The sequence below is a fragment of a genome, unplaced genomic scaffold (genome assembly GCF_019419815.1).
Source record: "Pyrus x bretschneideri cultivar Hongxiangsu unplaced genomic scaffold, Pyrus_bretschneideri_v1 Contig8, whole genome shotgun sequence".
Classification (NCBI taxonomy): domain Eukaryota; kingdom Viridiplantae; phylum Streptophyta; class Magnoliopsida; order Rosales; family Rosaceae; genus Pyrus; species Pyrus x bretschneideri.
Window position 1 is genome coordinate 6,613,807 of NW_025999820.1, and position 16,405 is coordinate 6,630,211.

At 36.5% G+C, this 16,405-nt stretch overlaps 2 protein-coding genes across 2 annotated transcripts; both read right to left on the minus strand.

Moving 5' to 3' along the window:
* Positions 1-372: 372 nt before the first annotated feature.
* On the minus strand, positions 373-1,727 carry LOC103967625 (probable galacturonosyltransferase-like 1). Its single transcript, XM_009380901.3, has one exon. It carries the CDS (start codon positions 1,678-1,680, stop codon positions 610-612), a length of 1,071 nt encoding a protein of 356 aa, XP_009379176.2. The 5' UTR covers positions 1,681-1,727; the 3' UTR covers positions 373-609.
* A 7,222-nt stretch (positions 1,728-8,949) lies between these two features.
* On the minus strand, positions 8,950-10,610 carry LOC103967626 (E3 ubiquitin-protein ligase RNF185). The gene is given in 4 exon segments (XM_009380902.3): positions 8,950-9,513; positions 9,515-9,610; positions 9,612-9,826; positions 10,427-10,610. Coding segments are annotated over 3 exon segments (684 nt in total). The 5' UTR covers positions 9,789-9,826; positions 10,427-10,610; the 3' UTR covers positions 8,950-9,102.
* Positions 10,611-16,405: the final 5,795 nt, after the last annotated feature.

Sequence of the window (16,405 nt, forward strand, 5' to 3'; positions counted from 1 at the left end):
TTTACAATAAAATCAATTTACGGAAAGGAAACAAAAAGAAGGAAGAGATGTTGTCAATCTACACTTTTAATGTGCTTTTTCACGTTGTATTTTTACTTTTTTAAAGTGCATAGGATTTGAAATATTAATAACAATTTTTTTAATATAAGCAATATTTCTATTTTAAACTATACTAATATTAAAAAGAATAAATAGGAGTTGAACTCAATACGTAATAAGTTGATAAACGAAAAATGTTTGGTAAAGTGGCAACCACACTGCATATAAACGTAATTCACATCAAGATCTGTAAAACTAAAATACAAATATGATTATAAAGTTGAGATAGTTTATGATTCGATTCTTTCCAATATAACAAAAAGAAAAACACGATGGTAAAATTAAACTCTATTGATTGTCCTTGTATAATGTACAACAAAAACCTCGATTGAGAGGGTAGAGAGTCCAGAAGCCTGAGTATGGATCAGTATAGTTTGCTCACCCATGCCTAAAAATTTCCATGGACAAAAGAAAAAAACAAGAAGAAAATATATATTTGTTTTTCTTTATTATAAAGAAATTAACTGTAGTAATGAATTAGATAATTTGATGATTATTTGTCTAATTTAATCAAGACTCCAGCGCGAAGGGTGTCTGTAACAGATCATATGGGGCCCACAGAGCATCCAATGGGCACGGTCGGTTGGCGTCCAGTCTCACCCACGGCTTCCCCTTCCCGCTCCAATGCAGCAAGCTCACCGGACCCGGATGCAAATCCCGACACAACCCACGAAAGTTATCTCCGCCCAGTCCGTGCTGGTTCCATCGGTGGTCGACTGCGGCGATTTTTCCGGCGAAAACCAATAGGAATGGCGGGAGGGACCCGAGCTCGTAGATCCGCATCCGCTTCTGTAGCTCCATCCACTCCACGATCTGTTCCGTGTACCCACCGGATCTCCACTTGTCCAAGTCGATGACCATGACGCCGGTGTTGAAGTAGCAGGCCTTGCGGTTCTCGAAGGTGAGGGAGAGCGTCGGGTTGGACCAAAACGTAGGCGTAAAGTAGGAGGAGAAGTTGGCGTTGCAGTACTCCGGCGCAGCGAGGACTTGTGTGGGGCCCAGCACGGTGGACGCCAGCTTGGAAATGTCGTCAACGAGGATGAGGTCGGAGTCGAGGTAGACGACTCGGCGGACACATGTGGGAAGGATGTTAGCGAGGTAGTTGCGGGCGTAGTTGAGCGGGCAGTCGAGGGCGGAGCGGATCGACGTCGATATGAGCCCCGCCACGGCAGAGTCGTCGAAGGGGTAGACTCGGAATTTCAAGTAGGGAAATGACGTCTCGATAATTTGCTGGAGGAGTTGGGAGTTGGAGGTGGAGGAGGAGGAGACGAAGTGGAAGATGACATTTTCCGGGCAGGAGGAGTGCTGGAGGACTGAGAGAATGGCGGCCATTGAGCCACGGAGGTAAGCGGCGTCGAGGGTCATTGCCACGTGGTCCGCCTCATCCGAGCACATGGGCACCGCTGAGTGCTCGTGGTTGTTGAGGTCGGGGCAGCTCGGGGAGTTGTAGAATTTCGGTGCTTCCTTGAATCGTTGAGTGGTTGCGGTGGCGAGCGCTTCCCTGAGTCGTTCTGAAGTAGTGATGGCGGCATTGGTGGTGGTCGTAAAGAGAAGGATGAAGCTGATGAGGAAAGACAGCATGTTAAGAAAATTTGGACAATTAGGAAAGGTAGTGATATATGAAAGGGAGGAGGTGTGTAGTGGTTTTGGTTTTTGACGGGAGGAGAGAGGGTTTAACTTTTGAAAAGGAGAAAGTTAGAAATAAGGGAGAGAAAGAGGAGTTTCTGTAGAGGGTTTGGGGAGAAGACACTTCTGCGATTTCAACGTGGCTTTGAAACCACGTTGGTTTCAAACCTGAACTGCTCGGGAAGCCAAGTCAAGGGAGGGGGCTCTTTGTTCAAAGACAACCAAAATGAAGGCAGAGAAGATTATTTGGATAATATTTGCATTCTCTCTTTGCGAATAATGTATCTTGACTATACAAATTTTATAATCAGAACCGTTATATTTCTTAATTTTTATATGAAGATCATCCTTAAAAAAATATTCTCCCAAGAAAACAATGAGATTATTCTTTTTCCATATGTGGGTTTTTACCAAAATTTTTGGAAACTAACATATTTGGTAATATGCCATCAAGACCTAGACCGCTGGTTAAGTGTGTACATTCATTTTATCTACTCACATCAGTCTCTTGTTTTTACAAAAAAACGTTCTTGAATTAAAACTTACAATTAATATCGTGGGAGGAAAAACTTGAACACAGAATCTTAGGAACCACTAGCAATTTGCATAGCTTGCTAAGGAAAATTGACATACATGTGTCAATTTATTGGTCATGTGATAAGCGACAACTATTAGGTTATATTAATTCAAATATTTCCTTAAGAGGATAACTTAATTAACATTTATATTAATTTCCAATTACTAATTTGTATATTCATTTAGTACTGGAGGGAGGGAATTAAAGCTATCCCCATTCCCTATAACTCTCTAGGTTGTAAAATATAAGGTGATTAGGACATCATAACCCTGAGCTGGACTACTTTTTAAGCAAAAATTGAGCATGAAATATGAATTTAGGAACTTTAATCTTCTTCACCCACGGCATCTTATATCCTGTAGGTGAACTGGTGAGGTATCCCCTTCAGGAAAATTAAACTCCAACCTCATATCATGTATATAGGTGTGTGCTTCCGTGCAAAGCTATACTCTATTTTTATATACAATTCCCAGCAACAAGTGATTCCAAGAAGGGTGAAATGAGAATTAGAATACACTAAAGTCATTAGATGGGATATCTACTCTTAATTTGTATAAATTTTCGTCACCAAATGCATGTGCTCTAATATTCTAGTAAATAGAGTGTTGGGTTCTAACCAATGTAACACAATGTCAACAACTTACTAGACGACCGGCACACACATGACATAACATTTTTTTTCTGTAACATTTTTATCATAAAAACGTACCTTCATTAAAAATTCAAACATTTCTTGTATGGACAACATTTACTAATTTTTATTGGGGGGCTAAACATAGAAACAGTTCTACCGATTCATGAGGAAATATTTATTATTTTTCTTTTATCAATTAGGGATGTCGAATTAACTTAAAATCTCTTCCAACCTTAAGAAAGACGATTAAACTAAAATACAGCCATAGTTTATTTGAATACTTAGAGCATATTGTTGTTATCAAGAGTACTTCTAAACAAACCCTAGCTAGTCAAAAGAGAATGTTATGACACTTGTAGATTCAATTACAATCTACGTAACATGGATGCTGATCAGTGTTCTACCCTGCATTTGCATTAGCCCTCGGATCCCTTTATTTCCCTAATCATATAGTATACCATCTTAAATCCTAATTATAATTAAACTAAACTAAACTTGGACCTAAAATTATTAGAGCAAAAGGAGAACCCCACATAGACAATCCATGTCTCATGCGATGGGGACAATCGTGATTTGGGATCCGAAATTTGTGTTTATATTTTGAGCCACCTCATTACATTGTATACCCTGATAAACTTAAGAGAGTTGCCACCTGGCCCTTTGAATGGGACCCAAAGGGTGAAGGTTGGTTGTTTCTGAAAACGGATTGAGACAGCCAAACTAAAAAACGCATTAGAAAGTGATTTGTTTCTTGTGATCCTTCGAACACTTTTTAATCTTTTCTGGATATCTTACCTTTAATTTATTACAAATATTAAAGGTTTAAAAAATAGATTTTGATTAAGTTATTCCCTTCTTTTTGAACATTTTCAAACTAAACGCGATCACATTCACATTTGAAACTACTAGTTAAAATGAAAGAACGAAATATTTAAAAGTCTTGATTAATTTGGAAGATTATATGTATTTTGATGGTTAATGCATTCTTTTGTATAGAGATAAAAGTGGTAGTTTATACTAACTTAATTTAATTCAAACTCGGGTGAGGAAATATTTAACTTATTGCTTTAACCAGCTTGACTAAGTTGAAGTTTGCCTTCTATATCGTGTTTGGACAAATATTTTTCGTGAATTAGGTGCAAGGTAATTGAAAAGTTATTCATGCATTATATGTTTTCTTGTTTATTTTGTTTCTCTGTTATCCATGCATTCTATAAATTAACTATTGTGTCTACAATTTGAAAATAAATAATTTTGCTTGTATTTTGGTCATGTGTCATACTTTCTATTGAGATTTACTATATCAACATGTTTAATATGCTATATTAGTCAGTAATTTTCGCTCTTGCGTTATATTTCTCTCTGCTTTTGTCATTTGATTCTTTTTTTTTACAATTAATCTAAAATAAGAAAATAACAGACGAGTACCCGAGTGATGTGATGGAAATAGTATATACAAGAACAAGATCAGAAAAACCAACGTCCTGAGATTGTTGATCACAATGCCCTAAACCCGAAGCCTTAAACCATAACTATAAATTAATTGTTTTCTTAAAAACCTGATATATCATGTATATTCTTTATTCTTGTATTTCTTATTCAGGATAATATTAAATTAAAAATTACTCCAATGAAAATACAGCCTCATGCTGTATGCCCTTCAATTATCAGTACTTTGCCTTTTGACAGAAAAGATGGAGAAACTCTTTCCATTATTTGAGATTGGTTGCAGCATTTTTTTTTTTTTCAAACCACCATGAAACCAAGCATGTGCGACACGACAGCCACATGTCAAGCACTTTCACTCGAGCACTTTCCTATTATTTGGGTACATCTCGACTCCTACTAACACTTTTGTTAGGCCATATAAAACCCTACGTTAGCAAATCTAAGCATTGTTTCACAATATATAGCGTAACCAGAATTTTGTCATAACAGAGCATGATGGTGAAGTTTTAACAAAGAAAATTCCATATGTTTCATCAATCACGTTATTTCTCTCTTTAAAGAAAAACTCAAAGACTGAGATCAAAGTGTATCCAAACCTAAAATTATTCAAAGATTACAACAGTTACTTCTCCATAATCAGGGTTGTAAATCGGCTCGAAACATTTCAAGCTCGCACGGTTCAGCTCGTCTTTGGGTTGTCGAAGTTCAATTGTGAAGGAACCAAGCTAAGCCTAGTTTGGCTTGATTAAGAAACAAGCCAAACTTGAGCATTAGTGTGTTTGGCTTGTCGAAGTTTAGTTGTGAAAGAACCAAGCTAAGCCTAGTTTGGCTTGATCAAGAAACAAGCCAAACTTGAGCATTAGTGTGTTCGACTCGTAAAACTTGTGAACATCTCAAAAGAAATTACGAGACAGCTCGAGGTAGGCTTGAGCGTGGCTTGGTTATTCGAGCTCGACTATTGTATAGTACATATTTTGGAGGCCCAAGTCTAACTAAATCAATTACTACGATCTAATAATATTTCTCTTTACTTGTAAGTGAGAGGTCTTGTATTCAAATCTCGAGAATGATGAGTTCGCAACCAATTAATTCACCCACCCTCTTATTCTATACATATTGTAATCGTTGTATAAATAAATAGATCTAAAAAAAAATGATAGTTTAATAGGGTTTCTTCTTTATGGTTGCCGCTCAAAGAAGCCTAAACCATATGAAAACAAAACCAAAACCAAAATCTAATTGCCGATCCGTTCATTGTTCCCATATCTAGTATCTACTTCAAAACATTTTAGAGGTAAGATGTTGCTATAAATTTAATGCTCTTATATGTATAATAGTGTATATAAAACACTATATCATGATATTAGTGACTACTGCGTAATTTTATTTATTTATAAACAAACGATATTATCTACGCTAGGGGGGTGGGAGAGTGGGCTGAACCTCACAATGGGCAAGCCATAATAATTTGGTTCAAATTCGATTTTGACGAGAATTGAATCTAAAACCTCTACGTAATTAACACTATATTAAAATTATTTGATATAGTAGTTAATTCTTAAGCCTCAACCCTACCACGATATCACAAAATTTTTTAAACAACCGAATCAACTTACTATTAGAAATAGCTTGAAACAGTTTGATCCATCTGGTTGTTCAGTTTTCAATTTAGAAAAAGAAATGTGATAGTTGAACGAAATGACTATATATCAAACAACTTTATCTCACCTAGTTAGCTTTATATAAACCGAGGAGTACATTTTCGAAGATGTTGACCAGAATGGAATATAATATAAGTGGTTCACATTTTGCTCCTTGATTTGTACTCAAACTTATTTTGATTGAAAATTTGAAAGATTTTATTTTTGGAGGGGTTGCATTTGCATGTGCTGAGTAGTTACTGTGGAGGCAGTGCCACCAACACAAATGGTGGGGCAGCCGGCGGTGGGGGCAGAGGAAATAAGGGCGGCCAGAAAAGTCAGCTCAAATGGCCAATGCATCAATCCTCCCTTATCGCTTAAACCTTTGGCTTTGTCTCTCTGTGATTTTCTGCAAGGCAAATATGACACTAACCATGCATGCAATGCAAATGGAAGTTTCCACGATTTACTTTACCCTAAAAGACAGAAGCCCAGTGAGATCCCAGCCGTCTATATCAGCCCGGTCATTTCCTAAAGGCCTCCAAAAATGGATGGTTGAGTTTTACTCAGCCCTTGGTGAGGTTGCATCGCTGTAAAAACAATGGTAGAAAACCTCATCTTGTAGTAGGTTTTGGATATTGGCAACTCATTTGATGACAGAAAATCAAAAAAAATATTTAGACGTACAAAAACCGATACAGTTGTTGACACATCATTTAATAGCTTGAAAACGGTAGATCTTAACTTAATACAATATGTGAAGTTCACCTGTATTAAATTGTATCAATTTTGTTAGTCCAAATAACATCACTCATAGAAACAGACTTAAATCCAAAGTTCAATCTAATGTGCCATCTTGTTCATAAAAGATTGCCGCATGCAAACAAACCGTACAACGACTTTCAAGTTTTAAGCCTAACGAAACAAAATTGAGTTGGGTGGGAGTCAAAGAAATGGAAGATGAATCTTCATGGAAAGTACCAAACCAGTCTAAAACGTAGAAGAAGCAAATATTATTCAATTAGAGTAGTCCTTTTGAATTAGGTATTCGTACATTCATGGTACACCAAATCACCGACGCGGTTTTGTTTGGTAGGTCGGTAACAAGAAGTTAGATTAATCCTAAGAGTGATATTATTGTAATGAAATCTCCACTTGTGGTTTGTTTTTTATACTTTCCATTCTTGATTATTAATTTAACCAAATGATCAATTAGACTAGTTTTTAATGAGAGGGCCTATAAGGTTGTCAAATCTTTTAGATTAAATACTTAAATTGGTCTCAACCTTTTTAAATATTTACCCTACCTATTGAAAATGTTACATCCGTTAAGCCCCAATTAATTTTTCAAACATAGATTATATTCAAAACCCAGCAATTGGATATATCATGGTCAACATTATTAGTTACCTCAAAATCTGAATTTCAAACATAGATCATATAATATGGAACTCAATGATCAAACGGGTATTGAACTGAATCGAAAATGGACATAAATTGAAATTACATTAGGAGAGCAATCTCCTATCAAAGAAGAGGATTAAGAATTCAGATATGATAACAAGGAGTTTGTGGGCGGTGAAGATGGTGGTGGTTGTATCATGACAGTCCATACTATTTCAGTAACCTCCATGACCTTCTTCTCAATGTTTGCAGCTTGAGTTGTAACTTGGAGTTGGTGGTTTTGTGATGGGTTTGGAGGTGATGGCATGGCGGGGGTGGTGACCGTTAGTTAGTGGACTATTCCATCACCTTTTATTGATTTTAAAAACAAAGTAAGCCCTAATTAATTTAACAAATTTTTAACTAGTGCTCAACGGATGTGACATTTTTAATAGATTGGGTGCTTATTTAGAATGTTTAAAAATGTTGACACCAATTTGAAATAACATTAAAAGGTTGGATGGATTTAGGTACTTAATCTAATCTTTTATCTACTTCTTCAAGCAAGTGTTTGGAAGAGGATTCGAGCACGGGGCGCTTTAAGTGCCAAAATTAGAGATGGTCTAGAAAAACCAAAACCCTAATTTACACCTTTTGTTTTAACAATTAAATTTCTGTATGGATTACTCTGACTTTTTGCAAGATTGCTTACGAGATTTATGATTTTGGAAGTGTGATGTCAAATCCCATGGTGACGCTGACGATGATACAGAGTTCAGCCATCACTCTTCCGATAAAGTTAATTGTGAAGACCATGTTCATATGGCCTTGTCCAGCTCATAACCACTTCACCAATAACATCAGGACTCTATTAAATTGTTTCACTAGAAACTACTTCAACTTATAAACGCCTTGATGGAAATGATTTTATTTAAATTTGAATTAAAAATTCGAGTACTTCTCCGTAAAGTATTCTATGAGCTAGAAATATTTTAAGTTATTTGAATGTTAAGAAATCGTTTTAATCATTGGAGGAGCAATGTAAAATAGGCATTCATTCGCATTGGGCTACAAGACACTTGATAAGGCCCCGTTTTACTAAGCGGAGGGGAAGAGTTTGAATACTAAGATGTCATGGGTCGAAAATGAATACCCTATATTCACTTTTCAAGAAAAATAAAAAGAAAAACTGAAAACTGAAAATAAAATAGTTATTAAACAGCTCCGAAATAATTATCAAACGGCTCTAAGATTATCAAGAATTCAGTAAAAGCGACTTCTTAACTGAATCCAATAAAATCAGCTTCATCAAACTTTTCAGTATCGGTCCCGGGTGGTGGCAGAGCCAGATCAAAGGCACATATTGGAGAGATGAATTATAATCTTGTCCCTTGTCCTTGTGTTCTTATTACATTCATCATTGCACAAAAACCAGACAGGAAGAATACGATGTTTGCAACTCATGGCAGTGCCAGATAACATGGGACATTTTCAGAATACAGTAAAAAAATATCAGAGAGAGAGATCAAGAGAGAGAGAGCGAGAGAAAGCAAACCGTTTATTATAAATCGACCCCAAACTTCTGACCTTGTTGGTCTCAACAAACAGAAATGCGACTAACGTATATTTACACATATAAGAGCAGCAACACTAAACAACCCTGTTGGTTTCAAACCTTTGAGTGGCAAATCATTTTACGAACCAAAAATAACCGCGACGATCACAAACACACCGATAAACAAAAAAATATACTTCCAAACATCAGCCAGCTGCCATTGGTGGTTTTCCGGCTGAAAGAATCCGTGACCATGGCCTCCGTGAAATGAATTGAATGGTGCGAAAGGGAAACCAGAAGTTGTTCCATATACTGTAGCATCCGGGAACCCGTGATACTGAACGTTAAGCAAAGACGGTATCAGACCACCAAATGCAGTCGCCAAGGTGAAGTTACCAATCCGTTGAGTTGCCATTGGTACAAATCCCCCCATTAATCCAAAGCCATAATTGGCAAATTGATTGGTGTTCGGGGGAGGGGCAGTTGGAGGCCTCTGCCCAGACGGGCGATTGGGAATGTTGATCCCTGGATACGACTTTGATCTTGGGTCAGGTTTGCGTCTTGCCCCTACCATAAAGCGGAACCAACTTCTCTTCCTCTATGAGGGCCTTGCAAAACGGGCACTCTTGGGAATTAGAGTGATGGTGGCAGCCACCTGTAGAGGCAAGGCCAGCAAAAGAGGTGGCCGCAACGGGCTATGATCGGGTCTTGGGCTAGTTCGAAGCAAATATTGCATTCGAAATCTCCCACATCGTTGGCATTGTTACCGGAGCAAGACACGCTTTGGGGCGGGACGCTTGTAGACTCCCCAAAACCACTTGCCATCTCAGTAACCACAAAACTTCAGACTGGAAACGCCTTGCCTGCACTTCATACAAACTCATCACTAATTTAGTCATTTTTCTTATGGCTCAAATAAATCAATTAATATCCCGACATGAATTAGATTCAGAAACAGCTGAAATACAGAGACAATACTCAGATTAGTTAAATTATTCAATCTCCAAGACAAAGAAAAATTACGCAAAAAAATAATTAAATTATTCAATCACCGGAAACGCTTTCAGTCGTTTTAAAAGCGTATCCAAACGAGCTCTAAATCCCAAAACCAGATTCGTATTTTACATCAAAATACCAAATTAAATCTAGAACAAGATTAGACCAGGAAAAAACAAAGATCTAGACCACGCAGATCAAGAGAATAACCAAAAGGAAGACCCAGATCAGAACGATTAAGCAAGTCTATCCAACCAATTGCACAAATTCTTCAATATATTAGAAAATCCCCCAAAATTCCAAATCCCTAAAACCCTAATCCCTAATCATAAAGCATCTAAAAAGCAAACCGAGAAAAAGCTCAGAAATCCAAAACGGGAAAAATAATCGAATCAAGGTGAGAGAACAATTAAAAAGCAATTAACTGAAATTAAACTATAGAAACAATTAAATTAAACTAAAATTACCTTTTGGGCGAGTGCAATTTGATTGGGAATCGTATGCCGAAGAGAGAGAGAGAGAGAATGTGCCGTGCTTAAGTGGGTAGGAAAAAGTCAGTCTTCTCTCTCTAATATTTGGAGGAAGGCAACCGAGAGCCTCTATCGGCCCTCTCTCTGCGGATTGTGGAAGATTCCACGCTTTCCTCCCACTTTTTCGATATGAGGGTCCTCTCCGGATTTCTTTTATGAAGATTCTAAAGATCTTTAAATTATATCCGTTCATTATAAATCGTATGATTAGAAATTATTTTAAATATTTTTATTTAAAATTAAATATAAATAATACTTGACGAAAATTAACCGCATGATATACGATAAATGAACGTAATTTCATGATCCTCAAGATCCGAATTCGGATAGGATCCTCATTCACTTTTTTGTTTTCTTTCATTCCACGCTGGTGGGCTGTCTATTTTATTTTTTAATATATAATTGAAGAATTATGGGCCATATTAGAATATGTAAGCATGCGTTCGTTATATTTCCAACCAAACTGTCGGATTTCCGACGGCTATAATGCATTCAGGTGTCCCAATCGGACGGTTTTGGTCGTCCTAGTCCTATTCTGATGTTGGTGGTGTCTTTTCTGTGATGTTGAAATCTGTACTTTTGCGGGCTTACCGCTATTTACAGAACTTTTACAAAAGCTCGGCCCATAAACAGTAACACATTGGAATGTTTTTGTGTGTGGAAAATCAACAAAGCGCCATGAGTATAAGAGGACGGACACACTAATTATGTGACTAACTCACATAAGCAACGGTTTTAGCAAGTAGGTTTGAAGATTGTATAATTCGACACCGGCAAAACCACAGAGGTCAAAAATTTTCTAATAACAAGGTTATCAAAAGGGTGCTTTGTAAGTTTAGAGGACACGCAAAGGGTTTTATGGTTTTATAGCTCAGATGGTTAGAATAATGTTCACTTTAAAACCGAGATCTTCTGTTAAAATACCCTCTCTTGAGTCTCGCTTGTGGGGCTTGGGCTTGCATACCTACAAGTAATGACAATTGTACTGAAGAGCAGACAGGGAAGCCCAGCCCATTTTTTGCTTTAGTCTTAGCTTTCTCAAGGATCAACAAACGGCCCACACTACATTAGGTCCAATTGAATGTGCCAGTTTTGAACGTCAACGTGCAAAGACCGTTGAGCATTTTCTAATGAAGTAGGTTTATAAACATTTTAACTTAGATGATGTCTTCACAGGACATCTGTATGTAAGAATTTCTCCTCAATTTACGGTAAAAACAACCCCATTGCGTTATAACATTACTACGCGTACTTCTTAGAGTTACTTATTAAGAGAATTATTTTCAATACACTCGTTTTTTCCATTGCATAGTTTATGTTTGACAGTTAGATCGAACAGAAATAACAAATTGGGTGTGTAAAAGCATTTCCCTGTTTTCGGATAACTAAATTCATATAGTACTTAACATCGTAATACGAATCAAACTTGGTGGCTGGAATATTTGGAGTAGGATTCTCTCCCTTTTTAGTCTTGTTGTTTTTTTTTTCCTTCTTATTTGAACGGTTACGATTAAGTCACGTTAACGTTTTGTGTTAATTTTTTAATAAGAAGACAAAAAACAATTTGTAAGAAGATGGGGGGAAGAGAATAAAAATAGGGTTAATCTCAGTTTACTACCCTGAAGATTCTTGGTTTTTCAATATTTAATACATGAAGTTTTTTTCATCCCAGAGTGGTACATAAAGTCATAATTTTGGGACACTTTCATACATCCGTTAAGTTTGTTGTTAAATCAGTCGTTAACTGATGATGTGGCGCTCATGTGGACAGAGACTAGGCGCCATGTGTCATAGGGGCCCACATAAAAATTAAAAAATTAAAAAAAAACTTAAACAAAAAAAATTAAAAATTAAAAAAAAAAAAATTTCTGGCCTATCCCCTACCTCAACCCCAGGACCTTCTTATTCGAACCCAAATACCACCAAACTCCACATCCTCAACAACGGATACTTAATTTACGGCAAATGGGAAAGCTTCGCCTTCCCCATTGACACCGTATTGCTGAACCAGAGCATGACCGGAGCTAATTCACCTTCATCTCCAACAATGACAAGTTCAGCGTCGTCAACGCGAGTAATTTAGTCTTCAACGACACTGACGTCTATCAAAGTCTCAGCAACGCTTTCCAATCTTTGGACTCTGAAGGCAAATTGCAGCAGGCAAACGGCAAGTCGTTTATCGCCTCCGATTTCGGCCTGAATCGATCTCGAAGACTGATGATCGACAATAATTCAGAATTTACAGCTTTGATCCCAGTCTGTGGCAATGGGATATCGTCTGGCAAGCCAGGTATGAATTCTGCAAAGTCCACGGCACGTGCGGGGCAAACGCCATCTGCTTCAACGACGGTTCGAGCTCCTCTTACTGCATGTGCGCGCTAGGATTTAAAGAATCCACCAGTGAAATCAAAGATGGAGGGCGTGAAAGGAAAATTAAGCTCACGAATTTGGGGAACACTAGATTTGAGCGGCTTGATTACGTGAATTTCACAAACACGTCCAACCAAACCAATTGGCTCGCCGTCAATTTCAATGTATGCGAATCGAGATGCCTGGTGAGAAACGATTGCCTCATATTCATGTTCAAATACTACGACAAAGGCTATTGCGTGCTCCAACTCAAGAGATTGTTATACGGGTACTGGTCACCAGGATCCGAAACCGCTACGTTTCTTCGAGTCGACAAATCAGAGACTGACAGGTCAAATTTTACAGGGATGACGGAGCTGCTAGAGACAACGTGTCCCATTTAGATAAGCCTGCCGCTTTCGCCGGAGGATTCGAACGTGACGACAAGGAACATTGTAATTATATGCATCTTTTTCGCGACAAAGCTGATTTCCCGTTCCGGCGTGCAGTGCAAAAAGGATGGAGGGGGTCGAGGGTTGAGGTAGGGGACAGCCCAGAAACTTGTTTTTTTATTTTAATTTTTTAAATATTTATGTGGGCCCCTATAACATGTAGTGCCTAGTCACTATTCACGTGAGCGCCACGTCACCAGTTAACAGCTGATTTAACAGCAAACTTAACAGATGTATGAAAGTGTCCCAAAATTATGACTTTATGTACCACTATAGGATGAAAAAACCTTCATTTATTAAATATTGAAAATCAAAAAATTTTAGAATAGTAAATTGAAATTAACCTAAAATAGAAATGAAGAGAATCCTACGCTGAAATATTTATCCCAAAGAAGAAAAACAAATCTTTATGGCCGTGAGCATTTGATGAACTTTACCATTGTGCTCACTGCTCTGCCACCAGTTTTCAGAGGGGCACTGAAGTTTATGGCTGCTCTACATGCATCCCATTAGACTAATTTTTTAGTGTTAACATGGTAGGGTTTTTTTGATCGACTCAAACTGAGTGATCTCTTTACGGAAAAGGATCCCCCGCTGAATCCCTTTTTTAAGATAATTTTTAATGGTTTGGCTAAAAGCTAAATTTTTTAGCCCGAAAAATTTAGCTTTTAGCTCAGAAACATCTTTTCTGCTCCAACCGTTCTAGTTTAAAATTTTAACCCCCACCCCCGGATTATTAAATAATGAACTTAGGCTTTTTTTTTTTGTTAATTAATTTTTTTAAAAAAAATAAATATGTAGACCATCGTAAATTAATTTTTAAAACATTTTAATCTAAAAAAATTTAAATTCTGATAAATATTAGGTGGAGTCCACTCCAATTTTTAGGCTAAATTTTGGGAGGAATTTGGCATTGTTTACCATTTAGCATTTAGTCCAAAATTTCCCCTTGGGTTGGAGTGGGTTTGGGGGGAAATTTTTGGGGGTAATTTAGCTTTTAGCCCACCATTGGAGTTGGTCTAAGAATATATTATGATTGTAATCATTCATCGTATATGGCGTGATCAAAAATCATTTCAAAATTTAATTTTTAAAATTAAATATAAATAGTACCTAACGAAAACTGACCACACGATATACGATGAACGGTCACGATCACAGAATCCCTAGGATCTTTAAGAAAAAATGATCTCTTTACACCAAAAATAATGTTTTACCTAGGAAAAATGTGATAGAGATTTTTTTAGAAGTGAGATATTTTTGTGAATTTTTTTATCATCCTATATTTTTTGTACAAAGTTTTTATAATTTTGATGTATTAATTAACATTAAAGATTGAGGTGACATGAGTTGATAGATAATTCCACTTTTAGAGAATGTCATTAGCATTTCTTTTTACAGAATCTAGGTTTGCCCAAACTTTCACGTCTCGATCTCAAGCTTGTTCAGTAAATATTTATTTAAGGGTTTTTATTACAATTAAACTTTCTAATTGATGTAACTTATTATTTTAGTTCTGAAATTAAAGATTGTTTAATTTTGTCTTTGAAATTGACCTAAAACATCAATTTATTCTCTACAGTCCAATTCCATCGAATTCCTTGCTAATTTCAGAAATTAAAATGGCCAGTTAGACCAATTTCAAGTATTAATTATGATAAAAACCTTCGTTGTCTAAACACGCATGTTGAAACTTGGTCCAGTTCTGAGTTCTGAGTTCTGGCATCCCTCAGAACTACCATGCACGAGTAGAGCAGTTCAAGTTAATAAACTTACTTATATGAGCCTTACAGTAACTTACTACAAGAGACTAGAGGACCCAATTACATTCGTCACCTTCAAACTGTTGGGTGACAATTTGATTGAAATTAACTAAAGGAAAGTTGGTTTCGGCATTGGATAATGTTAGGGAGATCAATTATATTTAGATTAAATTTTGTAAATTACATATGACGTAGTTATTGATAATTGAGTTATTACTTGAGTTTTAATTAATGTATTTATTATCTATTAGTGACACATCACATAATTTACAAATTTGATATAAAAAATTAGTTTACCTAACATTACTCTTCAATATTAAGCAAATGATATTAGTTTAAGTATATCTACTGCTCTCCTTTAGGGTATCTTCAGCGAAGAGATGTTCTTGTTTCCAACTTCTCAATTATATTGATAGAGACCCCCACCTGCCAAATTTTCAATAACTGAAAAAACAGAGAGAGGGGATATTCATCGGATCTTTCAATCATATTCGTTCATCGTACATTGTGAGGTCAGTTTTTGTTAGATACTGTCTATATTCAATTTTAAAGAAAGAAATTTACAATAATTATGATCATACGATATACGATGAACCAATGTGATTAGAGAATTCTCATGATCCTCCTGGAAAAATAGATGCCACGCATCATTATTTGTAGCCACAAAATCCATTAAACATGACAACTGAAATCTGGAATGATTCGAGTGCCTAGTTGACAAGTTGGTACGATGATAGTGTTACGGTAAGCCGCCCACAAATCTATTAAGAGGTGTGATATTCACGCATCTCTTTTTACTTTTCATATATTTTTTAAAATTTTTGGCCTTCAGATCGGATAAATTGAAGAAAATTAAAAGATAAAAATTAATAAAAAGTGTGTGAAAAGTAAAAATAGATATGTAAATAGTACATCCTATTTATTCAATGTCGAAAATTGCTTAACGTGTGCGACTAATTAGTGCACTAAGCACAATATTTTGAAGATTAGACGTTTAATGCATTTATTGTGAGGAAAAATCTATACGTTGTTATTGAGATAAGATTTCTTAAAGATATTGGAGGACGATGATCCATCCTAATTTAAGTTGAATGCTCCAACTTTAGGCCGATATTTCGACATATTTGGCCTACTGTATGTGCCTATACGTGCTTCCCATAACTAGTAAAATTAATAAATGTTTTATTACACAAATCATGAGCTGGTGGTCTAGTGTCAAAGGCTAGATTATGAAACTTTCTTAAAATTAAAAACAAGAGGTCTTGAGTTCGAAACTCGCTGCTGGTGTCGAAGTCAGATTTGTGGCCAGAGAAGACTGAAACGTCTCTGCGAGGTCGAAATGGATGGATAAC